Source organism: Myotis myotis, unplaced genomic scaffold (genome assembly GCF_014108235.1).
Source record: "Myotis myotis isolate mMyoMyo1 unplaced genomic scaffold, mMyoMyo1.p scaffold_m19_p_9, whole genome shotgun sequence".
Lineage (NCBI taxonomy): Eukaryota > Metazoa > Chordata > Mammalia > Chiroptera > Vespertilionidae > Myotis > Myotis myotis.
Window position 1 is genome coordinate 64,369,638 of NW_023416401.1, and position 20,850 is coordinate 64,390,487.

Sequence of the window (20,850 nt, forward strand, 5' to 3'; positions counted from 1 at the left end):
TCGAACCCACGACCTTCAGTCCACAGGCCAATACTCTATCCACTGAGCCAAACCCGCTAGGGCTGCAATTTCTTTTAGCTTATTTTTATTGACAGGGTGTTTTTTTTAACACATCTGATTGGCAAAAGGAGATTCAGGAAGATCCACAGAGCTGCTGTGTGGGATGCTCTGGAATGACCCCTCTGTGGTCCTGGCTCCTCTCCACTGGCCCAGAGGTGACAGGACTGTGGGATCTCAGCGACGGGAATATAACGGCCCTCTCCCCACCTACTCCCACCACCTCTGCACACCCTGTAGAAGCAATGTGTGGGTAACCCCTGCTGGGCTGATTTTGACCATGAAACCCTCAGGGCAGCTTTATTTCTGGTCTTTTAGGTGGGAGACCGACCCCCAGGCAGTCACGGCCTTGAAGCTTGGAGGTTCGGAGCTGGACTCTTGACCTGAAACTTCAGCCTTCCTGCCCAGCACACAGCATAGCTCCCGGCACAGCACAGGAGCTAGGCAAAATGTTGAGAGAAGGGTCACCATCCCCTCCCAGGTCATCCCTCTGAGGTGGGACTGGGTCTTTCCATCCCCTTCCTCTACACGTCTGTTCCCTGGCAGGCCCCTGGGAACCCCCACTGCCAGCCCTCCCTTTTGCAGCCAAGGTCGGGTGGTTGGAACTGCAGGGGAAGGGGGAAGGCTGCAGCTCCTGCCTGCCAGAGGCCCGCCCCTCCCAGCCGAAGACCTCCTCTTCCCTGGGAAGATAGGATGCAAAAGCGGCTTGTCGCCCACTTGATTTTGGGTACAGCCTTCCTGCCTCACTCCAGGACAGCGGGCTCGCTGGAAGGTGACTAGATAATTAGAAGCTGCTCAGTTTAAACTAGTGACAAGTTCCGCCTCCCAGATGATCAAAGAGACACCAGTTAAACAATGTGATGCCCATCGGCACCACAGTAGCCAAACCACCAACGGACGGGAGATACTTCCATAACTGGGTTTTGAGGTCACCGACACCCTCGCCACCAGAACCCCTGTCTAGACCACCCATCAGAGCTCCTCTGGTGCAGCCAGAGAAAACTGGGCCCCTTGGGGTCACCTCTAACCTGGACCCCCACCCCCGGAAGCGCCCACCGCGGGTCCACCTCCTACGCTGGGGGCTCCTGGAGGGAGTTGGGCTCCGGGGGCGCCCGTCTGGGGCGGGGAAGCTGCGCGGGCAGAGCTGCCAGCGGGGACTCTCGGCTCCACCAGCTGCCCGGCCGGCGGCTTTGAATGCGCCCATGAACTTCACCCCGCGGTGTCCCCGTCGGGAAGTGGCGAACACGGCCTCGCAGAGCCCGCCCCTGCGTCCGCCGACTCCCGGGACGGAGCCCCTCACTGCCTAGAGGTGCTCGTAATGACATCCAACCGCGGGGATCCCTCCCGAGGCTCCCCCTGGGGCCCGCTCCGCTCGGGGTCACTCCGAACCACATCCCGAGAAACGGGACCTGGGAAGCCAGGATGCTCAGGCCCTGGGACCTCGGGGTGGGGTGCGGGGGGTGGGGCCTGGGAGGAACCCCAATTCCTCCGCTTCCACCGAAGCCTGAAACTGAGCGGGCCGGGCGGGTCTCGCCTCCGCGCCTTTCCCCCGCGGGTCCCGCCCTCCGGCCCGCCCTCCTCTAGCCCGCGCCCGGATTGGCGGCGTCCGGCGGCGCGGCCGCTGTTATTTTTCGAATATATAAGGAGCAGAGGTGGCAGCGGCGGCAGAGGCTTCCCGCAGGGGTGGCTGATCCCCGCGCCCCTCCACCCCTCCCCGCCCTCCCCGCTTCCCTCTCCTCCCTCGCCTCCCTCGCTCCGGCCCCGTTTTCCTCCCTCCCCCCCGCCTCCCCCCCAGGCCCGCGTCCCACCTGGTCCGGGCCAGCTGTGCCCGGCGTGGGTGGGTGTCCCGCGATGGAGCTGCTGCAGCCGGACCCCGCCGCACCGAGCCCCGCTCTCAGCCCTGCCGGCGTGCGCGGGGGCGCCGAGCGTCCGAGCCACCTCCCGGGCCTCCGGCTGGGAGCTCAGGGCCTCTTGGGGTCCCCGGAGCGTGCGGCCACTTTCTCGCCGGTCGCCACCCTCACCCAGACCATGCACGACCTCGCTGGACTCGGCAGGTAGGGCGCCCCAAGGAGGCCGGGTGTGGGGTGAGAGGTCGGCACTAGGGTGTTGGTCCCGGGCCTCCTGGGGAACCCCCCATGGGATCCGAATCCGAGAGGCAAGTAAGGAGGCATCCCGGAGAGAGCCTGCTTTGGGGACCCGGGACAGGGGCGGTGAGGCCGGGACTGTGCGGCTTACACCCTCTAGGTGACCTGTTCTTATTCGGCACCAGACTCTGAAGATCCTCTTTTCCCCTCCTCCTCCTCCCTCAGTGTGCCTCCATCATGCTGCCTCCCTATTGCCCCTGTCGCCACCATTTTGCCCCAGGCAGGGGATCGTGAGCCTGGAGGGGAACTAGAAGGCAGAGCAATCCAGTTCTCCTAGGTCCCTTGCCCCTGCTCCCTCTACCCCTAGTTCTTTCCTGGGGGTCAAAGGGTTAAACACTGGTCCTGCTCCCTGAGTTACCTGCAGGGTCCGGGCTGGGTTGTCCTCCCAGCTACAGAACCCCAAGTCTTGGCTCTCCCTTTAGGAAGGCCTGTGGATGGGCAGGAGCCTAAAGGCTCTGGAGCAGTGGTTCCCAACCTTCCTAATGCTCCGACCCTTTAATACAGGTCCTCATGTTGTGGTGACCCCCAACCATAAAATTATTTTCGTTGCTACTTCATAACTGTAATGTTGCTACTGTTATGAATCGTCATGTAAATATCTGAGAAGCAGAATGTATTTTCAGGGGTCGAGACCCACAGGTTGAGAACCGCTGCCTGGAGGCTGCTCTACTGCCCCACCCCCAGGATGATCCCCAGCCCAGCTCCTTCCTCTTGTCTTGGGCTCACCTCCCCCTGTACCCAGGAGGATCTTTCTTAAACCAACCAACGAAGAGAAGACGCTTAGGGCCTCTGTAGGAGCCTGCCTACAGAGCAGAGGGCAGGTTTTCCATGCCGTCGCCTACCTTGGGGCAGTGCAGAAGCTGGATGGGCCCTTCAGAAGTGGGTGGCTGGTGGGAACATGGGCCAGCCAGCCCTTGAACCCCCCATTTACCTTTCTACTTCCCTGGGTCCCTGCTCCCTTCCCAGGGAGGCCCCAAAGAGTCAGGTAGGCAGCCTGCTCACATGCCTATCCCTGTCCCCGCGGCGAGCGTCAGCATCCTCCCTGTCGTCTGAGTCCTCTGAATCTTCTGATGCAGGTGAGGCCCAGGGGTGCCAGGGGACTTTGGGGGGCTGCCTGAGCCTCCTCTTTTCCCTGCCCATCAGACTAATGTCCTTCCAACAACGGGGAGGTCTGAGAAGCCTCCCCTGCCCTCCTCTGGCTGGGGCGGGGCTCACCACATCCAGGCGGAACCTGGTGGTTGGGTGGGGCCCTCTGCAGGAGATGAGATCTCGCCTATTTAAAACCAAAGCCCCTGAACCACAGCCCCACCTGGGAGGCATTAGGACGGAAAGCTGGTTATTTTATAACACGCACTTGCCCCCAGCTATAGAATCCTCCTTTTAAAAAGCTGTTATCTCTTCCAGAACAAATGATCTTAAACCAGTTCAAGAAAAATGCTTAACGAAGTTTTGATTTACAAACCATGTAGAAGTGTTTTCATAGCAAATAGGGAGTGGAGCCCTGGACAGTTGGGGGGCAGCCTGGGCTGTTGGGGTCCATGGGTGGGTTTTGCTTCATTTTTTTAATGTGTCGATATTTAAAATAGAAACAGGGTTTTTTTTCCCTTCTCTGAATAGGGTTGGGACATGGTGGGGGAGAGTACAGAAAATGGCACTACTTTCAAACCCAAGCACTCTGTTCCCTCAGGGCTCTGCATGGATTCTCCCAGCCCCATGGACCCCCAGATGGCGGAGCAGACGTGAGTAAAGAAGAGGGATCCCCACTGCAGGATTTGGCACCTGCCTTTGGGAATCCCAGCTGTAGCAGATACTCACTGGGGAAGCCTGGGAGAGTGGACAGACCCCCCTGGGACCCCATATGGGGGGACTAATTGACCTTCCTAAGTTCTGGGATCTTGCTTGCTCCCTGTCTCGGAGAAGGAGCTGTTCTCACAGGAGCATCTGAGAGTAGGCTCAGGGCCAGGGTGGTGGGGACAGCGGCCTCTGGGAGCAGCAGGTACTTGACGCCAGTCAGCCCTTATGGGAACATAGGCTGGTATGTGTTCTGTTTTCCTTTCTGCCTATACATATGTGTGTGTGTGAAATACCACAATTTGAAAACATGGTCCAACTAATTCAAAACTTTTGTCACTTTAGGCCACACAAAATAGTTGCTACAGGCTGGTTTGGCTCTCGGCCATCCTATCAGCAACCTCTGGCTTCAGTGACACTTGACCCTCTTGTACCACCCCTGGACCAGGCTCTTTGAGAGATGGACTGGAGAGGGAGCTGGTGGGCTAGATCCCACCCGCCTTGGTTATGGGGCAGGAGTAGTACTTTCTAGAGCACAGCTGTCCCATCCAGCTGTTCAAGCCTCCGCAGGGAGAGCAGCTGCCAGGTATTAGTGAGCACAGCTGGGCATCCCCCGCCTGGGCTGGGGGGACTATGGCTTTGAGTTTAGGGCAGTGGCTGTTTTTTCTCCCACAGCCTTTGATCAGACTAGGCTGGGCTGGGCTACAGGGTTTGTTCACAAACAGGAAACGAGAAGAGAATTGGGCGGAGGGCCTGCAGGTTAGGTTTTGGTGGCAACGAGCTGTCCCTGCTTTACCCCAAGGCTCAGGTGCAGATTGGAGACCAAGCCTATGAAATTGGTCATCCCTGATGCCAGGTTGTCTGGGCACAGCCACCTGCCTACACCTTGGGGCCCAACCCCCTGTCATTTTAGTCCTCAGTGCCCGCCCCCGCTGCACCTGCTTTGACGGTTACACAGTTTCTCAGAAAGAAGCGTATGTGTGTGTGTGTGTGAGTGTACGCATAGATGCACAAAGCCCTGCATAGCAGGTGGCCTCTGGTAACGCAGCTAGAGGGGGTGGGGCCTATCTACAGAAGCTTGTGCTCCAGCCTCAGAAGGAACATCTGCTGGAATTCCTTGCCTGCTGGCCTCTCCTCAGGCAGGAGGAGGGGGTGGGACAGAGGCTGGGTCCTGAAAAATTCCACAGGAGGGAGAAGAGGGTGTAACCCTACACGTTTGTCACTAGGGGGTCTGGCATGGCAAACTGGCTGATCCAAGGGCACACTAAACCGGACTACTGTCCTGGGGGGAGCCCAGAGAGCCCCACACAAGGGGAGGGAAGCCCAGCCTTGCTGGCATCCAGGCCCTGGAGACACCCACATTGTCGGCCAAGGCCTGTCAACATTGGATGGATGAATGCCTTTCCTGGCGGCCATATGGCCCCGCTGAGGTGATTTGCATACAGGTGGAAGGCCTGTGGGCAGGCTGGCATGACCGTTGTCTGGGTAACGCTCAGCCACCTTTTGACCTACCCCAGCTGTCTCCATTGCTGCCATTCTCTGGGCCCTCTTCCATTCAGGGAGCCTTTAAAATCCCAGGCTGACTCTCATCTTCCCCCTCCTCAATAGCTGGGTCCCCAGATAGTTGACATTCTTTCTACTTCCCCTTTCCACTGTCCTTAGCCCTGGTCCTCAGGTCTTGTGGACAGGGGACCTGATGCTGCAGGTGGGTGTTGGGCTGTAGTGGGAGGTGGGCTGCATGGAACCCTTCTCTCTCCTAGGTTTGAGCAGGCCATCCAGGCAGCTAGCCGGTTCGTTCGAAGGTAAGTGCTTGGGCTTCCCCTTACAGGCTCCGGTGGTCTACCCACCATAGGCTACCTCTGCCCCCATTGGCAGGGGCAGGGTGCTCCGGGCTCATGTGGAAGGGCATCCTGCATGCTCGCCACGACGGTCCCAGACTCTCCAGTCCTGACGTGTCCCTGTTTCCTTCTGCAGCAAGCAGTTCCCCATCCGACGCTTCCAGTCCTTGCCGGTGAGTGCCCGCTGAGGCAGGGCAGGAGGGTCCTAAGGCCCAACTCCTGGTCTGGCCATGGGAGGTGGAGTTTGGGAGGTGAATGGGTGAGCAGGGGCATTCAGGGGCGGGATGGGAGAAGGTAAGGCCTGGGCTGGTGCCAGAGAAAGGTAACCTTCAGTACCTGCTGCCCCCCTGGCTCCCCAGGTGAGGCTTCTGGGCCACAGCCCTGTGCTACGGAACATCACCAATGCCCGAGCGCCTGGCAGCTGGAAGAAGAGTGAGGCGCGTGACCAAACTGCCCACAGCTCCGAGGAGGATAAGGAGAATGTGCGCTTCCCGCAGGCCAGAGTGGGACCACTCCAGGGAGAGAGAGGGGCATGCTGGGTGGTGCTCTGGCATGTGATGACGCCACCTCCCCACGCCCACAGGATGGGTTCATCTTCAAGATGCCATGGAAACCCACACATCCCAACCACGCCCATGCTCTGGCTGAGTGGGCCAACCGCAGAGCAGCCTTTGCCCAGAGGCCAAGCTCGGCCCCCGACTTGATGGTACATCGGGAGAGCTGACCCTTGCAGGGCAGGCATACGCACAGGGCAGGTGCCCCCGAAGGCAGCCTGGGGATGGGAGGGTGATTGAGCCTGAGGCAAGGGAACCTTTTATCAGAAGGAGAGGGGTGGGGACTGCCTTGGGTCCCCACCACTGAGTAGCCTGCATCTGTTTGTCACCCATACAAGTGTCTCACCCCTGAGCGGAAGATGGAAGTAGACGAGCTGAGTCCCCTGGCCCAGCGCTTCCCCCTGACCCCCACCAAGGGAGTTCCTGACGAAGATGATGGGTTTGTGGACATCCTGGAGGATGACTTAGAGGTAGGCAGTCTTGCTCCATCAGGCCCCCTACATCTCCCTCCCTGGGATGTCCCAGAGGAGAGCTCCTAGCTCCTGCAGCAAGACTATGACCGCATCCCAATGTCAGAAGAATCTGAGGTAACTGAGTCACAGCCTGACCTCTGGCCAATCAGAGAAGAGCAGGTGGCTGGTGCTGCAGTGAGGGGCGGATGGGCAGGGCGGAGGGAATGCGCCCCTGCACGGCTTCTCATGGTTCTGTGCAAGCCCCAGCAGTGAAGGGTCCCTGCCCTCCTGGTTCTGGGGGGTTGCCCAGTGTGGAGGTGCTGGCAAGGCCAGAGAAGGCTGCCCTGGAGGACTGGGGCCTGAGGGATTTGGCCTGTGCCTGTTGGTGTGACCCATATCCTTGTTGATTTGGCTTCAGGACGCTGATTCGGTTCCCCCAGGCATGGAGAGCCTCATTAGCGCCCCACTGGTCAAGACTTTGGAAAAGGAGGAGGAGCAGGTGAGCTTCTGGGGTGGCCCCCTACCCTCCAGGTGGGATTGGGGGAAAGCAGGAGCTGAGCACTCTGACCCCCGATCCACTGCCCTTGCCAGGACTTCATCATGTACAGCAAGTGCCAGCGGCTCTTCCGCTCTCCGTCCATGCCCTGCGGGGTGATCCGGCCCCTCCTCAAGAGACTAGAGCGACCCCAGGACAGGGACCTGCCCGTACAGAACAAGCGGAGGAAAAGTGTGACCCCTCTGGAGGAGCAGCAGGAGGCCGAGGAACCTGTGAGAGCCCCCCTCCTGGGGCGGGGCTGCCACCTTTCCAGGCTACCCTGCAAGCCCTTCTCAGCCAGGGTGCAGGCAAGGAGGGGCACCAGCCCGACTGGGCCTGGAGGGGCAGCTCCCCCTCTGATCCTGGCTGCCATCTATCTCACAGAAAGCCCGGGTCCTTCGCTCCAAGTCCTTGTGTCACGACGAGATTGAGAACATCCTGGACAGTGACCACCGTGAACTGATTGGGGATTACTCTAAGGTACCAGCTGGCAAGACCGTCAGGCTCCACCCCTTGCCAACGGTAGCCCCCTCGCCCAGCAGCTGCTTCAGTGCCACCCTCTCTCACCAGAGGCCCCTTTGCTCTGTCCTTTGCATACTCTCGTCCTTTACTCTCCCCTGGACTCTACTCAGTCTCCTGACGCTATCTCACGTGTGTCCACGCATCAGTGATGTCTCCACCTTGGAAGACATTTCCAAACGGACGTCTAGCTTGACCCTCCTCGGGCCTCATTCCCGGGCTTGGCAGAACTGGAGGTAGAGGCAGGAGTCTATCGCTTTTGCTCCCCTTCATTTCCCCTTGGGAGGTTGTTCCTGGGGCATCAGACCCAAAAGGCTCCTCTCGGTGGCTATGGGAATCAGAGCTGAATTTTTTTTTTTTTTAATATATTTTATTGATTTTTTACAGAGAGGAAGGGAGAGGGATAGAGAGTTAGAAACATTGATGAGAGAGAAACATCGATCAGCTGCCTCCTGCACACTCCCCACTGGGGATGTGCCTGCAACCAAGGTACATGCCCTTGACTGGAATCGAACCCGGGACCCTTGAGTCTGCAGGCTGATGCTCTATCCACTGAGCCAAACCAGTTAGAGCCAGAGCTGAATTTGAAGGTCGAATCAGGTGTGGCCTCTTGGGCTTGTGTCACGATGAGGTTGAGAACATCCTGGACAGTGACCACCGTGGACAGTTCCTGCTCCTCGTCTTACCCATTTCACCTTCTTCCTCTTCTCTTTCTCAAGCTCTCTCTCTCCCCTCTTCATGCAGGCCTTCCTCCTACAGACTGTGGATGGGAAGCACCAAGACCTCAAGTACATCTCACCAGAAACGGTATGTGCAGATGAGCTGTTCGTCTGTTAACCTTCGCTGAGAACAGGCTGCAAGCACTGGGTAGGGAAGGGTTAGGAGCCAGCCTCTGACCTGCTGGAACCCATCTCTGTGGCTTCCGCAGATGGTGGCCCTGCTGATGGGCAAGTTCAGCAACATCGTGGAGAGATTTGTGATTGTGGACTGCAGATACCCCTACGAGTATGAAGGCGGGCACATCAAGGTGAGGCAGGGTGACCAGAGAGGTGCTGAAGACCCACTGGTTCTATCCTTCATCTGTGGGGGCGCCCTTTCGTGGGGAAGGGTCCTGCCCAGCAAGAGGTGGGGGTCACCCTTTTGAAAGATGGGAGCTGCCTAGGTAGGAGCGGGGTCTGCCAGCCAGGCCCAGGGCAGTGGCCTGACCTCCGCCTACTCTGCAGACTGCTGTGAACCTGCCCCTGGAACAGGACGCCGAGATGTTCCTGCTGCAGAGCCCCATCACACCCTGTAGCCTGGACAAGAGGATCATCCTCATTTTCCACTGTGAATTCTCATCTGAGCGTGGGCCCCGCATGTGAGTCCCAGCTCCACCCAAGCTTGTAGGTGCTGGAGCCGTCCTGTGGCCAAGAGCCTGAGCCCAGCCCCTCCTTGACCTGGGCCTCTTGGCTCATCTGACCGCCTGAAGCAGACCTCATCCCTGCTTCCTTGTGCATGGCACCCTCCTGCAGTCCTTCCCATCAATCCTCACCCTCTACCCATTGTCACCCCCGCCCCCAAATCTGATCCCAAGCCTTCAGCAGTGTCCTTAAAACCCTGTCCCAGTCCTCAGTGACATTGACCCTCCTGGTGTTCAGATGTCCTTTCCTTCCCTCACCAAGTCTTGTCCAGACCTCCTGAACAGATCTCTTGAATTTTGGCAAATTCTCTTCGTTCTGCTTCCCCTTTCCCAGTCCAGGCCAGATAACACTAACAACGATTCCACAACTGCCTTCTAGAAACAGGCTCCCTTGGTTTTCCTTCTTCCTTCCAACTCCCAGCCTCTTCAGTGCTCAGGAGCCGGACTGACCTAAAAGTGCCTGCTCTCAAGCCTTCCCAAGTTGCTCAAAGGAGTGGGTGCAGGGAATAGGTTCCCTGAGGTCCACCCTACTGCATGCCCAGCTCTGACTCCCACACCCATTGGTCCCAGGTGCCGTTTCATCAGGGAGCGAGATCGAACCATCAATGACTACCCCAGCCTCTACTATCCTGAGATGTACATCCTCAAAGGCGGCTACAAGGAGTTCTTCCCGCAGCACCCGGTACCGCAGGCAGGGGTGGCCACGGCCTCTGGGGGAGGGTTGGACTGCAGGGAAAGGGCTTGGCCAGGCAACACCCTAAGAGAAGGGAGGACTGCCCCCCCAATTGCCCATTCCCCCATATTGATTGTCCTCTCCCATCCTGCCCTAGACCTTCTGTGAACCCCAAGACTATCGGCCCATGAACCACGAGGCCTTCAAGGACAAGCTGAGGACCTTCCGCCTCAAGACGCGCAGCTGGGCTGGGGAGCGGAGCCGGAGGGAGCTCTGCAGCCGCCTGCAGGACCAGTGAAAGGCCAGCCACGGACTCACCTACCTTCATTGCCTCGAGTGGCCTGGGCACCAGCTACCCAGAGGCTTATAATAGTGAGGATCTGCTGGAGGCCCCAGGACAGTGAGGGTGTCCTGTCCATGCGCCCCAGCCCTGATCCCCTTGTCTCACTCCAACCATACTCCATACCCTGGTGCCACCCCTCTACCAACACCCCATCTCCTAGAAGAAACCAGCCTGTTGACAGTGAAATTGGGTTATGTCCAGCTCAAAGGAAGTATTTTGTGTCCAACAGGAATCTTTTGCTTTTTTTCTTCCTTGTTTGGGTTAACCCTTTGTCTCCCTGTGTCCAGAAAAGTCCCCTTTTTCCTAGAGGCTTTGTTTGTTTGTTTGAGGCTGAGGGAAACCACAGCCCCAAGATGGGCCAGAGCCGCACTCCTCCCTGCCCTAAGAGTAGCACTGTGCCCTGGCCCTCAGTAGCACTCCTGTGTGTGTCTGCCTGTTCTGCTTTCTTGTTCCCTCTTTCCTGTCCCTCCTTACGTACACCTCCAGCACAAACGTAAGCTCTTACTCTTCCTGTTTCAGTGTTACCTGCATGCCTGACTTGTCTGTCTGATTTTTTTGCCCATCTCAGGTCATTCACAGGTGGTCAAGCGGTCACCAGAAGGGAGGGCTGCCCCACCCAAAGTTACCCATCAGGCTCTCCCGGTCCAGTTGGGGTTATGGACTCAAACCTTAATTACCCACTTGGCCTGTCTTCTGTTGGCCTGTTCGGAAAGGGATGTTATACTTGGGGGCCCCTGGGTGAGGGCTAAGGCCTGCGTCCTTAAACCTCACTGGAAGCCCAGCCCCCACTGCTGTGAACCCTGGGGCCTGACTTGTGAGAACTTGCTGCTGTCTTGTCATGAATGAACAGATGGATGGACAAACGGATGGATGATAAATGGATGGAGAGCTGTAGATGCACAACGCCTCGCACATAAACCACTGCGTGGAAGCATTTCAGCGAGCGTGACAGCCTTCAGCGGGAGTATATATGTGTCTGTCTGGACAAAATCTTTACACTTTAAGGTTTGAAAATATTCAAGAGGAAATGTCGAGGTGGCAGCTAAACCAAGGTCAGAACCACCTCTGACTTTTTAATCTGATGAGTCATCTGTTAGGGCCTTGTTTCAATAAAGCACTGAACAAGTTGAGCAACCAGCATTGTGTTCTCTGTGGAGCCCTTGACAAGACCACAGCCGATGCAGATGGTGGGATAGGGCAGGGCAGATCGGCAGATTGGGGCTGGAAGACTCCTGGGGAGGCCACCTCATGCTGTCTTCCCAAGTCTTCCTGAGACCTTTCCCCTCATCTGGCTACTCAAGCAGCCTTCCTAAACTTTGAACCAAGAAGGCAAGAGTAAACCCATCACTCCTCTAAAACTCATTGCGCACCACCTCCTTGCTACCCTCTGACAAATGCTCCATACCTTGCTCTTCACAGTTCCTTCCTTGCCTTTGCATCTGTTGCACCACCCTCAGAAAGGCTCTCTCCCTTATCTGTTATCCCTCCTGTAAGACTCCATTTCAATTGTCACTCTCAGAAGTCTACCAACTTACCAATCCAATGCCCTGTCAGGGAAATGGATTTCTTCAGTATCCCCAGTGCCCAACAGAGCGTCCACCACCTAGGACAGTCCACCACCTAATGCCGCGACCCTTTAATACAGTTCCTCATGTTGTGGTGACCCCTAATTTCATTGTTACAAATTTAACATAATTAAAGCATAGTGATTAATCACAAAACAATATGTAATTATATATGTGTTTTCCAATGGTCTTAGGCGACCCCTGTGAAAGGGTCGTTCAACCCCCAGAGGGGTCGCGACCCACAGGTTGAGAACCGCTGACCTAGGAGATGTTGAGTTCAAGATCAGCAAATGGGAAACCACCAATCGGGTAGAATTGGTCCCAGGCCAAATCTGGTGTCTCAGGAAATCCTCTGGGAATACCACTGCTCTGTTAACTACCCCCCACCCCCACCAATGTGAGCTGTTGGTGATTGCAGGAACTCCTTTGCAAATGTACACATAAGATGCTGTCTGACACAGAGTACACACAGGGCAGGAGTCATTACCACTTTCTGTGGAAGTTCATCTACCTTCCAAAGTAGGTGGTGGGATGATTATTCACTTTGTTTTGCAGATGGGGATGTGGAGGCTATTTCTAGCCATGAGAAGGGACTCCGGGTTCCAAGGCTGAGTCTAAAGGACACTTGCCCTGTCTTCAGCTTGACCTCCAAGTTTGTTATACCTAAAGGATTGGTTTTTACTCCGGCTCCAGAGCCCCCTGCGAGGACACAACGTGTGTGTGTGTGTGTGTGTGTAGGTACCTGGGGACTGGGTCTCTGCTCAGGGGGTGTGGGGCCCTGAAGACTCCAGAACACACACACACACCCCTCCCCCCGCGCCATCCACCAAGCAGGCAGCTGACACAAAGGCCAGCATTTGTTTGGGTGAGGGAGCTTGCCCCAGAAACGCAGAAACAGCTGTGCAGGCCCCTGAGTAAGAGTGAGCCCTGAGCATTATCCTGCTGAGAACTGTCTGCCCCACCCTAAGTGCTCAGATGGTCTCCTGACTCCCCCTATCTGGTTTTACAGAGGAGGAAGGCAACGTTGCCCAGAGAGGGCACTCACTTGCCCCAGGTCACACAGCAGATATACTCAAAGTAGGCATTCCAGCAACCCAGGACTGTCTCACTCCTCACTTCCTGCCTTGGTCCCAGAGCAGCCAAGGGGGGTGGGGCTGGGCAGCCTGGCTTCAGCTCTCAGTGTACTCTTCCCACTCCATCCGTCTGGATCAGACCACATGGGAGGAGGGAACTACGGGCACTGCATGTCTAACAAAGCCCAGGCTGTGTGCCAGGTGGTGACATGCACAGCCATGTCTGCCCTCATAACCCACCATCAGAGTCATAACTGCAGTCCCGGGGCACGTAGTCTGCTCCAGACACTTTTATATATTATCTCAAGCTTTTCAGTTCATTTTGCAGGGGAAACAGAAGAGGAGGGCAGGGAGGGGATTTGGGGCAAGCCAGGAGACAAAACTTCCACAAGAGAAGGCCCTGGTGCAGGCCTGAGCCTGGGGGAGGGGTTCACCTTTCCAAATCAGGCCAGGGTCCCTTCTGACGCTGGGAAGTTCAAGGGATGAAGCAGAGGTGCCCAATCCCCCAACCCTCCAGCAAGAGAAGCTCTGTCTTCCTGGATGCTCATAAAGGGAAGAGGCTCAGACAAGGAAGTGGTTTAAATCCTGGGCTGCTGGCCAATTTTAAAGGTTGTTTTGCTTGGGCCAGGGTGGGGCAGGAATTCTAGTCTGCGAGGAACCACGTGCGGCCGGCTCACGTGGTTAAAGAGCTGCATGCGGTTGGGCGCAAGTGGGAATCTGGCCTGTGCCGGGCCTAGCCAAGTCAGCGGCAGGCCCAGGGTCTGGGCATCATCGGACTTGCTCTCCAGGTAACTTGCAATGACAATTTTAAAAAATAATGTTTTCAGCGCGCTCTTCCTCTGGGGAACGTGCCTGTGCCATTCCGTCCCTTCTCTCCTTCCCCCACAGGCATGCGTCTCCTAAACTCTAAGGCAGTGGTCTGCAAACCGCGGCTCGGCAAACTGCGGCTCGCGAGCCACATGCGGCTCTTTGGCCCCTTGAGTGTGGCTCCTCCACAAAATACCGGCTCTTCCACAAAACACCGACTTCTGCGCATGGGCCACGAAGTTTCAATTGCACTGTATGTGCGCGCCCGCACGTGGTATTTTGTGGAAGAGCCACACTGAAGTGGCCAAAGAGCCACATGTAGCTATCACAGATTAGTTTCACCTGTTCTAGAGCCTCATCTATGTGAAGTCATAGCGCTCTTACTCTTTTGTGTCTGGCTTCCTTCAGCATGATAATTTTGAGACCCATCCATGTTTCCTTTAGTAGTACTTTATTCCTCACGGTGTAGTATTCCATTATATGAATATACTCCTAAATTGAATTATTCATTATACTTTTCTTTTATGACTTTTAAATTAAAAAATTAAGGTATAGCACTAGCCGGGTAGCTCAGCTGGTAAGAGTGGCGTCCCAATATTTCAAGGTTGCGGGTTAAATCCCTGGTCAGGGCACATACAAGAATCAACCAATGAATGCATACGTAAGTGGAACAACATACTGATGTTTCTCTCTCTTTCTCTCTCCCTCTCTCTCTCTAAAATAAATCAATAATTTTTAAAAAAATATTTTATTGATTTCAGAGAGGAAGGGAGAGGGAGAGAGAGAGATAGAAACATCAATGATGAGAGAGAACCATTGATTGGCTGCCTCCTGCATGCCCCCTACTGGGGATTGAGCCTGCAACCTGGGCATGTGCCCTGACCGGGAATCAAACTGTGACCTCCTGGTACATAGGTCGATGTTCAGCCACTGAGCCATGCCTGCCAGACAGTAAATTTTCTTTTTTATTAAGATATAATTTATATGCAGTCAAATTCACCCTTTTGAGCGTACAGTTCTATGAGTTCTGACAAATGCACACCATTGTGTAACCTCCACCCCAATCAAAATATACTAGTTGGTCATTTTCTTTTTTTTTTTTTTTTTAAATATATTTTATTGATTTTTTACAGAGAGAAAGGGAGAGGGATAGAGAGCTAGAAACATCGATGAGAAAGAAACATCGATCAGCTGCCTCCTGCACACTCCCCACTGGGTATGTGCCCGCAACCAAGGTACATGCCCTTGACCGGAATCGAACCTGGACCCTTGAGTTCGCAGGCCGACGCTCCATCCACTGAGCCAAACCGGTTAGGGCTAGTTGGTCATTTTCATTCTGCCCTCCATGGATTATTTGGGACTATTTCAATTGTACTGAAAATATACCCGGGAGTGGAATTGCTGGGTTACAGTGTGTATGTCCAGCTGTAGTATTTTCCGCAGCTCTCCAGGGTCACTATGCCAACTGATTTCCCACCTGCAGTGTCTGAGAGTTCTGCTGCTTCACATTCTCATCAGAATTGATCACTTCTAATCTCTCTCTCTTTACCAGAGAATTTAATTGTTGCAGATGGCGAAGAGCTCTGCTCTCAAGGCTGACTCTACGAGCCATGGCCTGGCAGGCGTGGGCCGGTGCGCCACAGACGCAGCCTGTTTTCTGACTCTCCTATACTGAAATGCTAGCCTTGCTTTTTTTTTTTTTTTTTTTTTCTCCTCATCAGAGTCTTTTAAAAAGTTACAGTGACTGTGGAGTTATTTGGCTGTGTGTCACTGGCTTGTATCCATCCACGGACAGCTCACAACCATCTAGAAAACTTGTGATTTCTAAAAAAGTCTTTATCCCTGGGACCGAACACACAGGCACCGTACTTTCCAGAGGCAATAAGCTGTTGATGCAGAGGGTGTGGAGACAGGGAGGCCCGTGGCCACGCGGGATCTGGAAACAATCAGGAGAGGGAAGCTGAGTAATGACGGAGAAGTGGCTGTTTTGCAGCCATGAAAGTCAGGCCTGAGAGAACGTTGGGTGATGGGAAGTTATTCACAGTCTATTGTTTAAAGAAGACAGTGGGTTATGGGACAGAAGGTAAAAAGCAATCCCACCCAACTCCCACAGGAATGTGTGTGGGCATCAGGCATCGCTGCGGGGATTGCCTCTGCCCCACCCAGCCCACATTGCACGCACACCGCTGGGAGGGGGTGGCAACCGCAGCTGCCAGGCTCTGAGTCAGCATGCCTGGGGCAGCGGGAGGGGAAAGGGCCTCACGTGTCTGGGCCTGAGCCACCTCGTGGGGGCTCCTGGCTCTCAGCCCTGCAGGAAACAAGACGAGGCCATTTGAAAGGGCCAATCACACTTGGACGAGTCTTCCTGGTGCCCAGCCAAGACTACTTCCATAGGCCCTGGGGCTCACTGAAGGAGGGCTGGGAGGGAGCTTCCTGGGTTGGGCCTGGGAGCCCTGGGTAAGGAAGTCACCAGTCTGGGTGGGAAGAAGTTCCCAGGCCTGGGGTGTAGGGGGTAATTAGTGCTAAGCTTGTGGCCTCCAGGAGCTGGGGGCAGGAGCTAAGCCAGCCTCTGGGGTGACCCTGAGGGGACAAGGGAAGAAGGGGAAACCCAAGGGGAGGGGAAGGAGCAGGCTAAAATCAATCTCTTTTGACATGAACACTGGCCTCTGCACATGTGTAACATGGTGAAAGTTACTTGATCTTGCTGTGCCTCAGTTTCCTGATCTGTAAAATGGAGATAATAAAGCCCGTCCTGCCCAGCCAGCCTGGCTCAGTGGTTGAGGGAGAAGTCTTGCCCAACTTTGGTCCCCTTTATTCTAGAGCAACCACATCCACTAAGTTTCAGCTAGCTGGTATTCTCTAAAAAGCAGAGAATAGTTTCCTGCTTTCATCTCCCAGAAATGGCTAGATAGCCTTAGCAGGAAGTCAATCAAAAATCCATTGCCTGAGGCTGGCAGATTCCACCTAATTGCTCTCCGCAGTCCAGAAGTTGGCGGTGGCTTGACTGGTGTGGCCTGAAGTCTTGGGGTCTACAAAGATCATTGATAAGGGTTTCCAGCTGTCAAAAGCCAACAGGGCTGTCCTGTGTCTGGAGATGTGGAAGTGGGACCTGGGGCTTGGTCCTAATGTCTGGGGGAAGCAGTGGAGCTTCCCAAGCCAGGCTGCCCACCAGCCGTTCAGGACCCTGCTGCGCTTGGGTAGGTGGGGAATAGAACCTGCTTTGCAAATGGAGTCAGTGTCGCTCATCAAGCGCATCCTAGTGGTGACACCAAGGGAACCAGAGGCAAATACCAGGCTGCCGGCCACGGTCCTGGGTGGAGAGCAGAGGAGGCCAGGATGTGGGGAAGGGGCCGCTGTGAGGGTCTGTGGGCACGCCGCCAAACTCAGAAGACCACTGAGAGGAGCAGGGCTGGGGAGTGAGGCTATAGTCCCCTCTGCCCACAGCCAGAGGGAGAGGAGGGAAAATGACAGGAAGCTGTGCCCATGCCCCCCGTCCCCCAGTCACATTTAGGCAGGTGGGACAGGCCTCAAACCCAGCCATCTGTCTGCTTCCTTCAGGCTCCTTTAATTTTTTTGTTGTGCTTTATTTCATTTTACTTTTCTTCCTTCTCTTGTCTGTCTCTGTCACACACACACCCATCTATGCCTATCCCTCAAACCCACATCGCCACATATTAACTGTGGGCCTGGCCCCACCCCAGTCCCTAGGGTAATCACTATGAAAGCCTCACACACATAAACATGCACACACACTGCCCTCATCACTTCAGAGGCCTTATAACCCCACGAAGAACTGGGAAGTTCAGCCTATCCACCCCCCTGCTCTGGGCTGCCACCAGCCCGGAAGGCCCCAGCTGCTTTAGTTCTGCTTTCCTGTTCTGCCTTTGGATTAATAGTTGCCAAAATTTATTGATTTACTGAGTGCCCACTGCACGCCAAGCTCCATCCTGCTGCCTCACCTGGGAAGGAGATAGGCTGCATGTAACAGAAGCCCCACACAGCAGTTTAACAAAACCAAAGTGTGTGTTCCTCACTCGGCAAGAAGGCTCTGTGTGTCTCAGAGACCCAGGCTCCCACCCCGCTGTCCTCAGCACACGGCTCTTTTTGTTTTGTGTTTTTTTATGTGTCCCATGTGTGAAACAGCTCTGGCCACAAACATAGGCATCAAGCTAGGATGAACTAAGGACTGTACATCTGCTCTGCCCCTGGCTGATATAAGAGCCACACCAGCAATCAGGTGTCGCCTTGCCTATTGCCAGGGGGTGCACAGGGCTTTTTATTTTTAAACTAGAGGCCCGGTGCACGGATTCGTGCATGGGAAGGGGAGTGGTCCCTCAGCCTGGCCTGTGCCCTCTCACAATCCAGGACCCCTCGGGGGACGTAGCAGTGCGCTAAGCAGCAGGAGAAGCCGAGCCGGTGCTGGTGCTGCACTGCTTGTGCTCATCCCAGCTCGCTGCTGCTGTTGAGTCAGGAGATGCTCCCGCTGCCACAGCTGCGCTCACCAGCCATGAGCACAGCTTCTGGCTGAGCAGCGCTCCCACTGTGGGAGCACACTGACCACCAGGGGGCAGCTCCTGCATTGAGCGTCTGCCCCCTGGTGGTCAGTGCATGTCATAGTGACTGGTTGACCGGTTGTTCTGGTTGTTCGGTCATAACGGTAGCTTAGGCTTTTATGTGTATAGATATGTTTTTATTGATTTTTTTTTTAGAGAGAGAGGAAGGGAGAGGGATAGAGAGATAGAAACATCGATGAGAGAAAACCATCATCAATCAGCAGCCTCCTAAACGCCCCCTACTGGGGATGGAGCCTGCAACCCAGGCATGTGCCCTGATCAGTCTCTTCTTGGTTCATGGGTCGATGCTCAATCACTGAGCCACACTGGTTGGGTGGCTTTTTTTTTTTTTTAACGAGTCGTGCCCCTGTGGCTACTTTTTGTTTGTTTGTTTGTTTTTAATTGATTTTAGAGAAAGGAAGGGAAGGAGGGAAGGAGAGAGGGAGGGGGGAAGGAAAGAGAGAGAGAAAGAGAAACATTGCCACATCCATTGGTTGCCTCCGACACTTGCCCTGACCAGGCATCAAACTCAACCTGGGTATGTGCCCTGACCATGAATCAAACATGCCACCTTTAGGTGTGTGGGATGACTCTCCAACCAGCTGAGCCACACTGGCCAGGGAGCACATGGCTTTTGATCTCGGGGGCATAAGCTGGCTGAGGGGTAAAAAGTCAGGAATGGCACCTGAGACTGCCCCACTTATCTGAACACCACCTCATCTGGGTCCCCCACCGACTTCAGCATAGTGGTTCAGGCCAGCTGCTCCCTGCGGTTTCCTCCACGCACCTCACATAGGCCGGCCCCCCAGTGGCCTGGGACTTGGACTGGACTCACTGCCTGAGGAGTAGACAGAGGCCGGAATACTGTATTCTGGATGCCAGGCGGCGCCCAGTGACCAGAGCCCTTTGCCAGCTCTCTGCTGTAATCAGCTGGCAGACACGAGTCCTGGCTGAGAGCGATAGGGACTGGGGATCAGGAACTGAGGCAACATCACCCCAGCCTTACGGCTGAGGCCCCACACTCTGGTCCTGCCCCTCCGTCCACAAGTAAGTGTGTGTGTTGTACTTGTGGTCAAAATGCCCACATGCCCTGCCCACCCCTCTAGGCTCCCTTCAGTGGCCCCCTGCCCAGGCCTAGAGGCAGAAGGGCCCAGAGTGCATGCCCTTGGAGGGCCCTGGCGCCCTGTCCTTCATTTTTTCAGTTGTCAAGGACTGTGTTTAGGTTGGCTCCAGGCCTTCCTTGTGCATGGCCCTAGCTGAGTACCATATCAGGCTGGATCCCCATCAGGGACATCACTATCATAGTCTGACCCTGGGTGCAAAAGGGGCACCTGAAGGCTAAGGGGTTGTTTGGACAGGAAGGCTTCCCGAAGTTTTGGTCTGAGCACATGTTGAAGGATAAAAAGGAAAGAGCCTTCCAGGCTGAGGGAACAGCCGGGGGGGGGGGGGGTGGGGGTGGGGGTGTTGGTTTTGAGAAATAGAACACTGGGACACATCTGGGGAGGCTCCAGCAGTTCACATGCCCAGAGGTAAAGAAAAGGAGTGTGTATTTGTGCGGGGGAGAGCACCCTAGGCAGGCACTGAGACCCAGGACACCTTGTGGGGCCCCAAACACCTCTCGGCCAAGCCCCCATTGGGGCTTTTACCCCATGCAGGGCTCTGGAAGCTGGCACTGCTTCAAGTTTAAGGTATAAGCCTCTTCTCTATGCCTCTGATGACAAGGAGGGAGCTTGTTAGAGGTGGGAGTGTGAAAGGAAGACTGGTCAGCCTGCTAAATCCTATGGACTTCGCTGGGAAGTGACTGACCTGCCAGGGACACACAGCTGGGACCAGAATTTGAATCATTCTGCTCCAAACGGAGCCCTAGTTTTAATCCACTGCAGGAACCACAACCCAGAATCACCCCACCCCCCAAACCGCACAAATATGCATATTTTCCCCAAGTCATAATTTCCAGGAATCTGCATTTTTAAAAAGTTTGTTTTTATTGATTTCAGAGAGGAAGGGAGAGGGAGAGATAGAAACATCAATGATAAGAGAATCATTGACTGGCTGCCTCCTGCATGCCCCACACTGGAGGTCCAGCTGCAACCCGCCCCAACCGGGAATCGAACCATGACCTCCTGGTTCATAGGTCCACGCTCAACCGCTGATCTGCATTTTATCTGACGCCCCAGTGATTCCCACGCATATTGGTCTGTTTGAGAACTCGGGCTCCACGTTCAGGTCCCGCCATCCTCACAGGGCTGGCAGAGACCATGGGGGTGGAACCCCGCCCTCCAGCGATGACTCGGCCCCCCCCCGGCCTCTTCCTGAAGGTCCACGGGACGGGTCGCTGCGCCCCCTCGCGGCCACCGGAGCCAGTGGACGAGCCCTGCATTCCCGGTCCAGGAGTGACGGGCGTGGGCAACGCCGGGAGCTCGGAGCTCGGAGTCTTACGTGGGAGGAGGAAGGTCGCCCGCGCCGGATGTCCAGACGTGGGAGCGCCTGGAACGCCCCCGCCTGGCGTACGGAGCACCGCACCCTGCGCCCGTCACCCTCGTGCAC

General features: G+C 55.6%; 1 protein-coding gene and 1 pseudogene across 1 annotated transcript; one reads left to right on the top strand and one right to left on the bottom strand.

The window, feature by feature from the left end:
* Positions 1 to 1,908: 1,908 nt before the first annotated feature.
* CDC25B (cell division cycle 25B) lies at positions 1,909 to 11,439 on the top strand. Its single transcript, XM_036321418.1, is given in 16 exon segments — positions 1,909 to 2,111; positions 3,168 to 3,277; positions 3,889 to 3,940; positions 5,753 to 5,794; positions 5,967 to 6,003; positions 6,190 to 6,367; positions 6,370 to 6,536; positions 6,723 to 6,854; positions 7,255 to 7,335; positions 7,428 to 7,604; positions 7,756 to 7,851; positions 8,635 to 8,697; positions 8,819 to 8,917; positions 9,114 to 9,247; positions 9,860 to 9,971; positions 10,120 to 11,439. Coding segments are annotated over 16 exon segments (1,824 nt in total). The 3' UTR covers positions 10,261 to 11,439.
* A 6,430-nt stretch (positions 11,440 to 17,869) lies between these two features.
* Positions 17,870 to 18,014, bottom strand: LOC118663907 (annotated as a pseudogene).
* Positions 18,015 to 20,850: the final 2,836 nt, after the last annotated feature.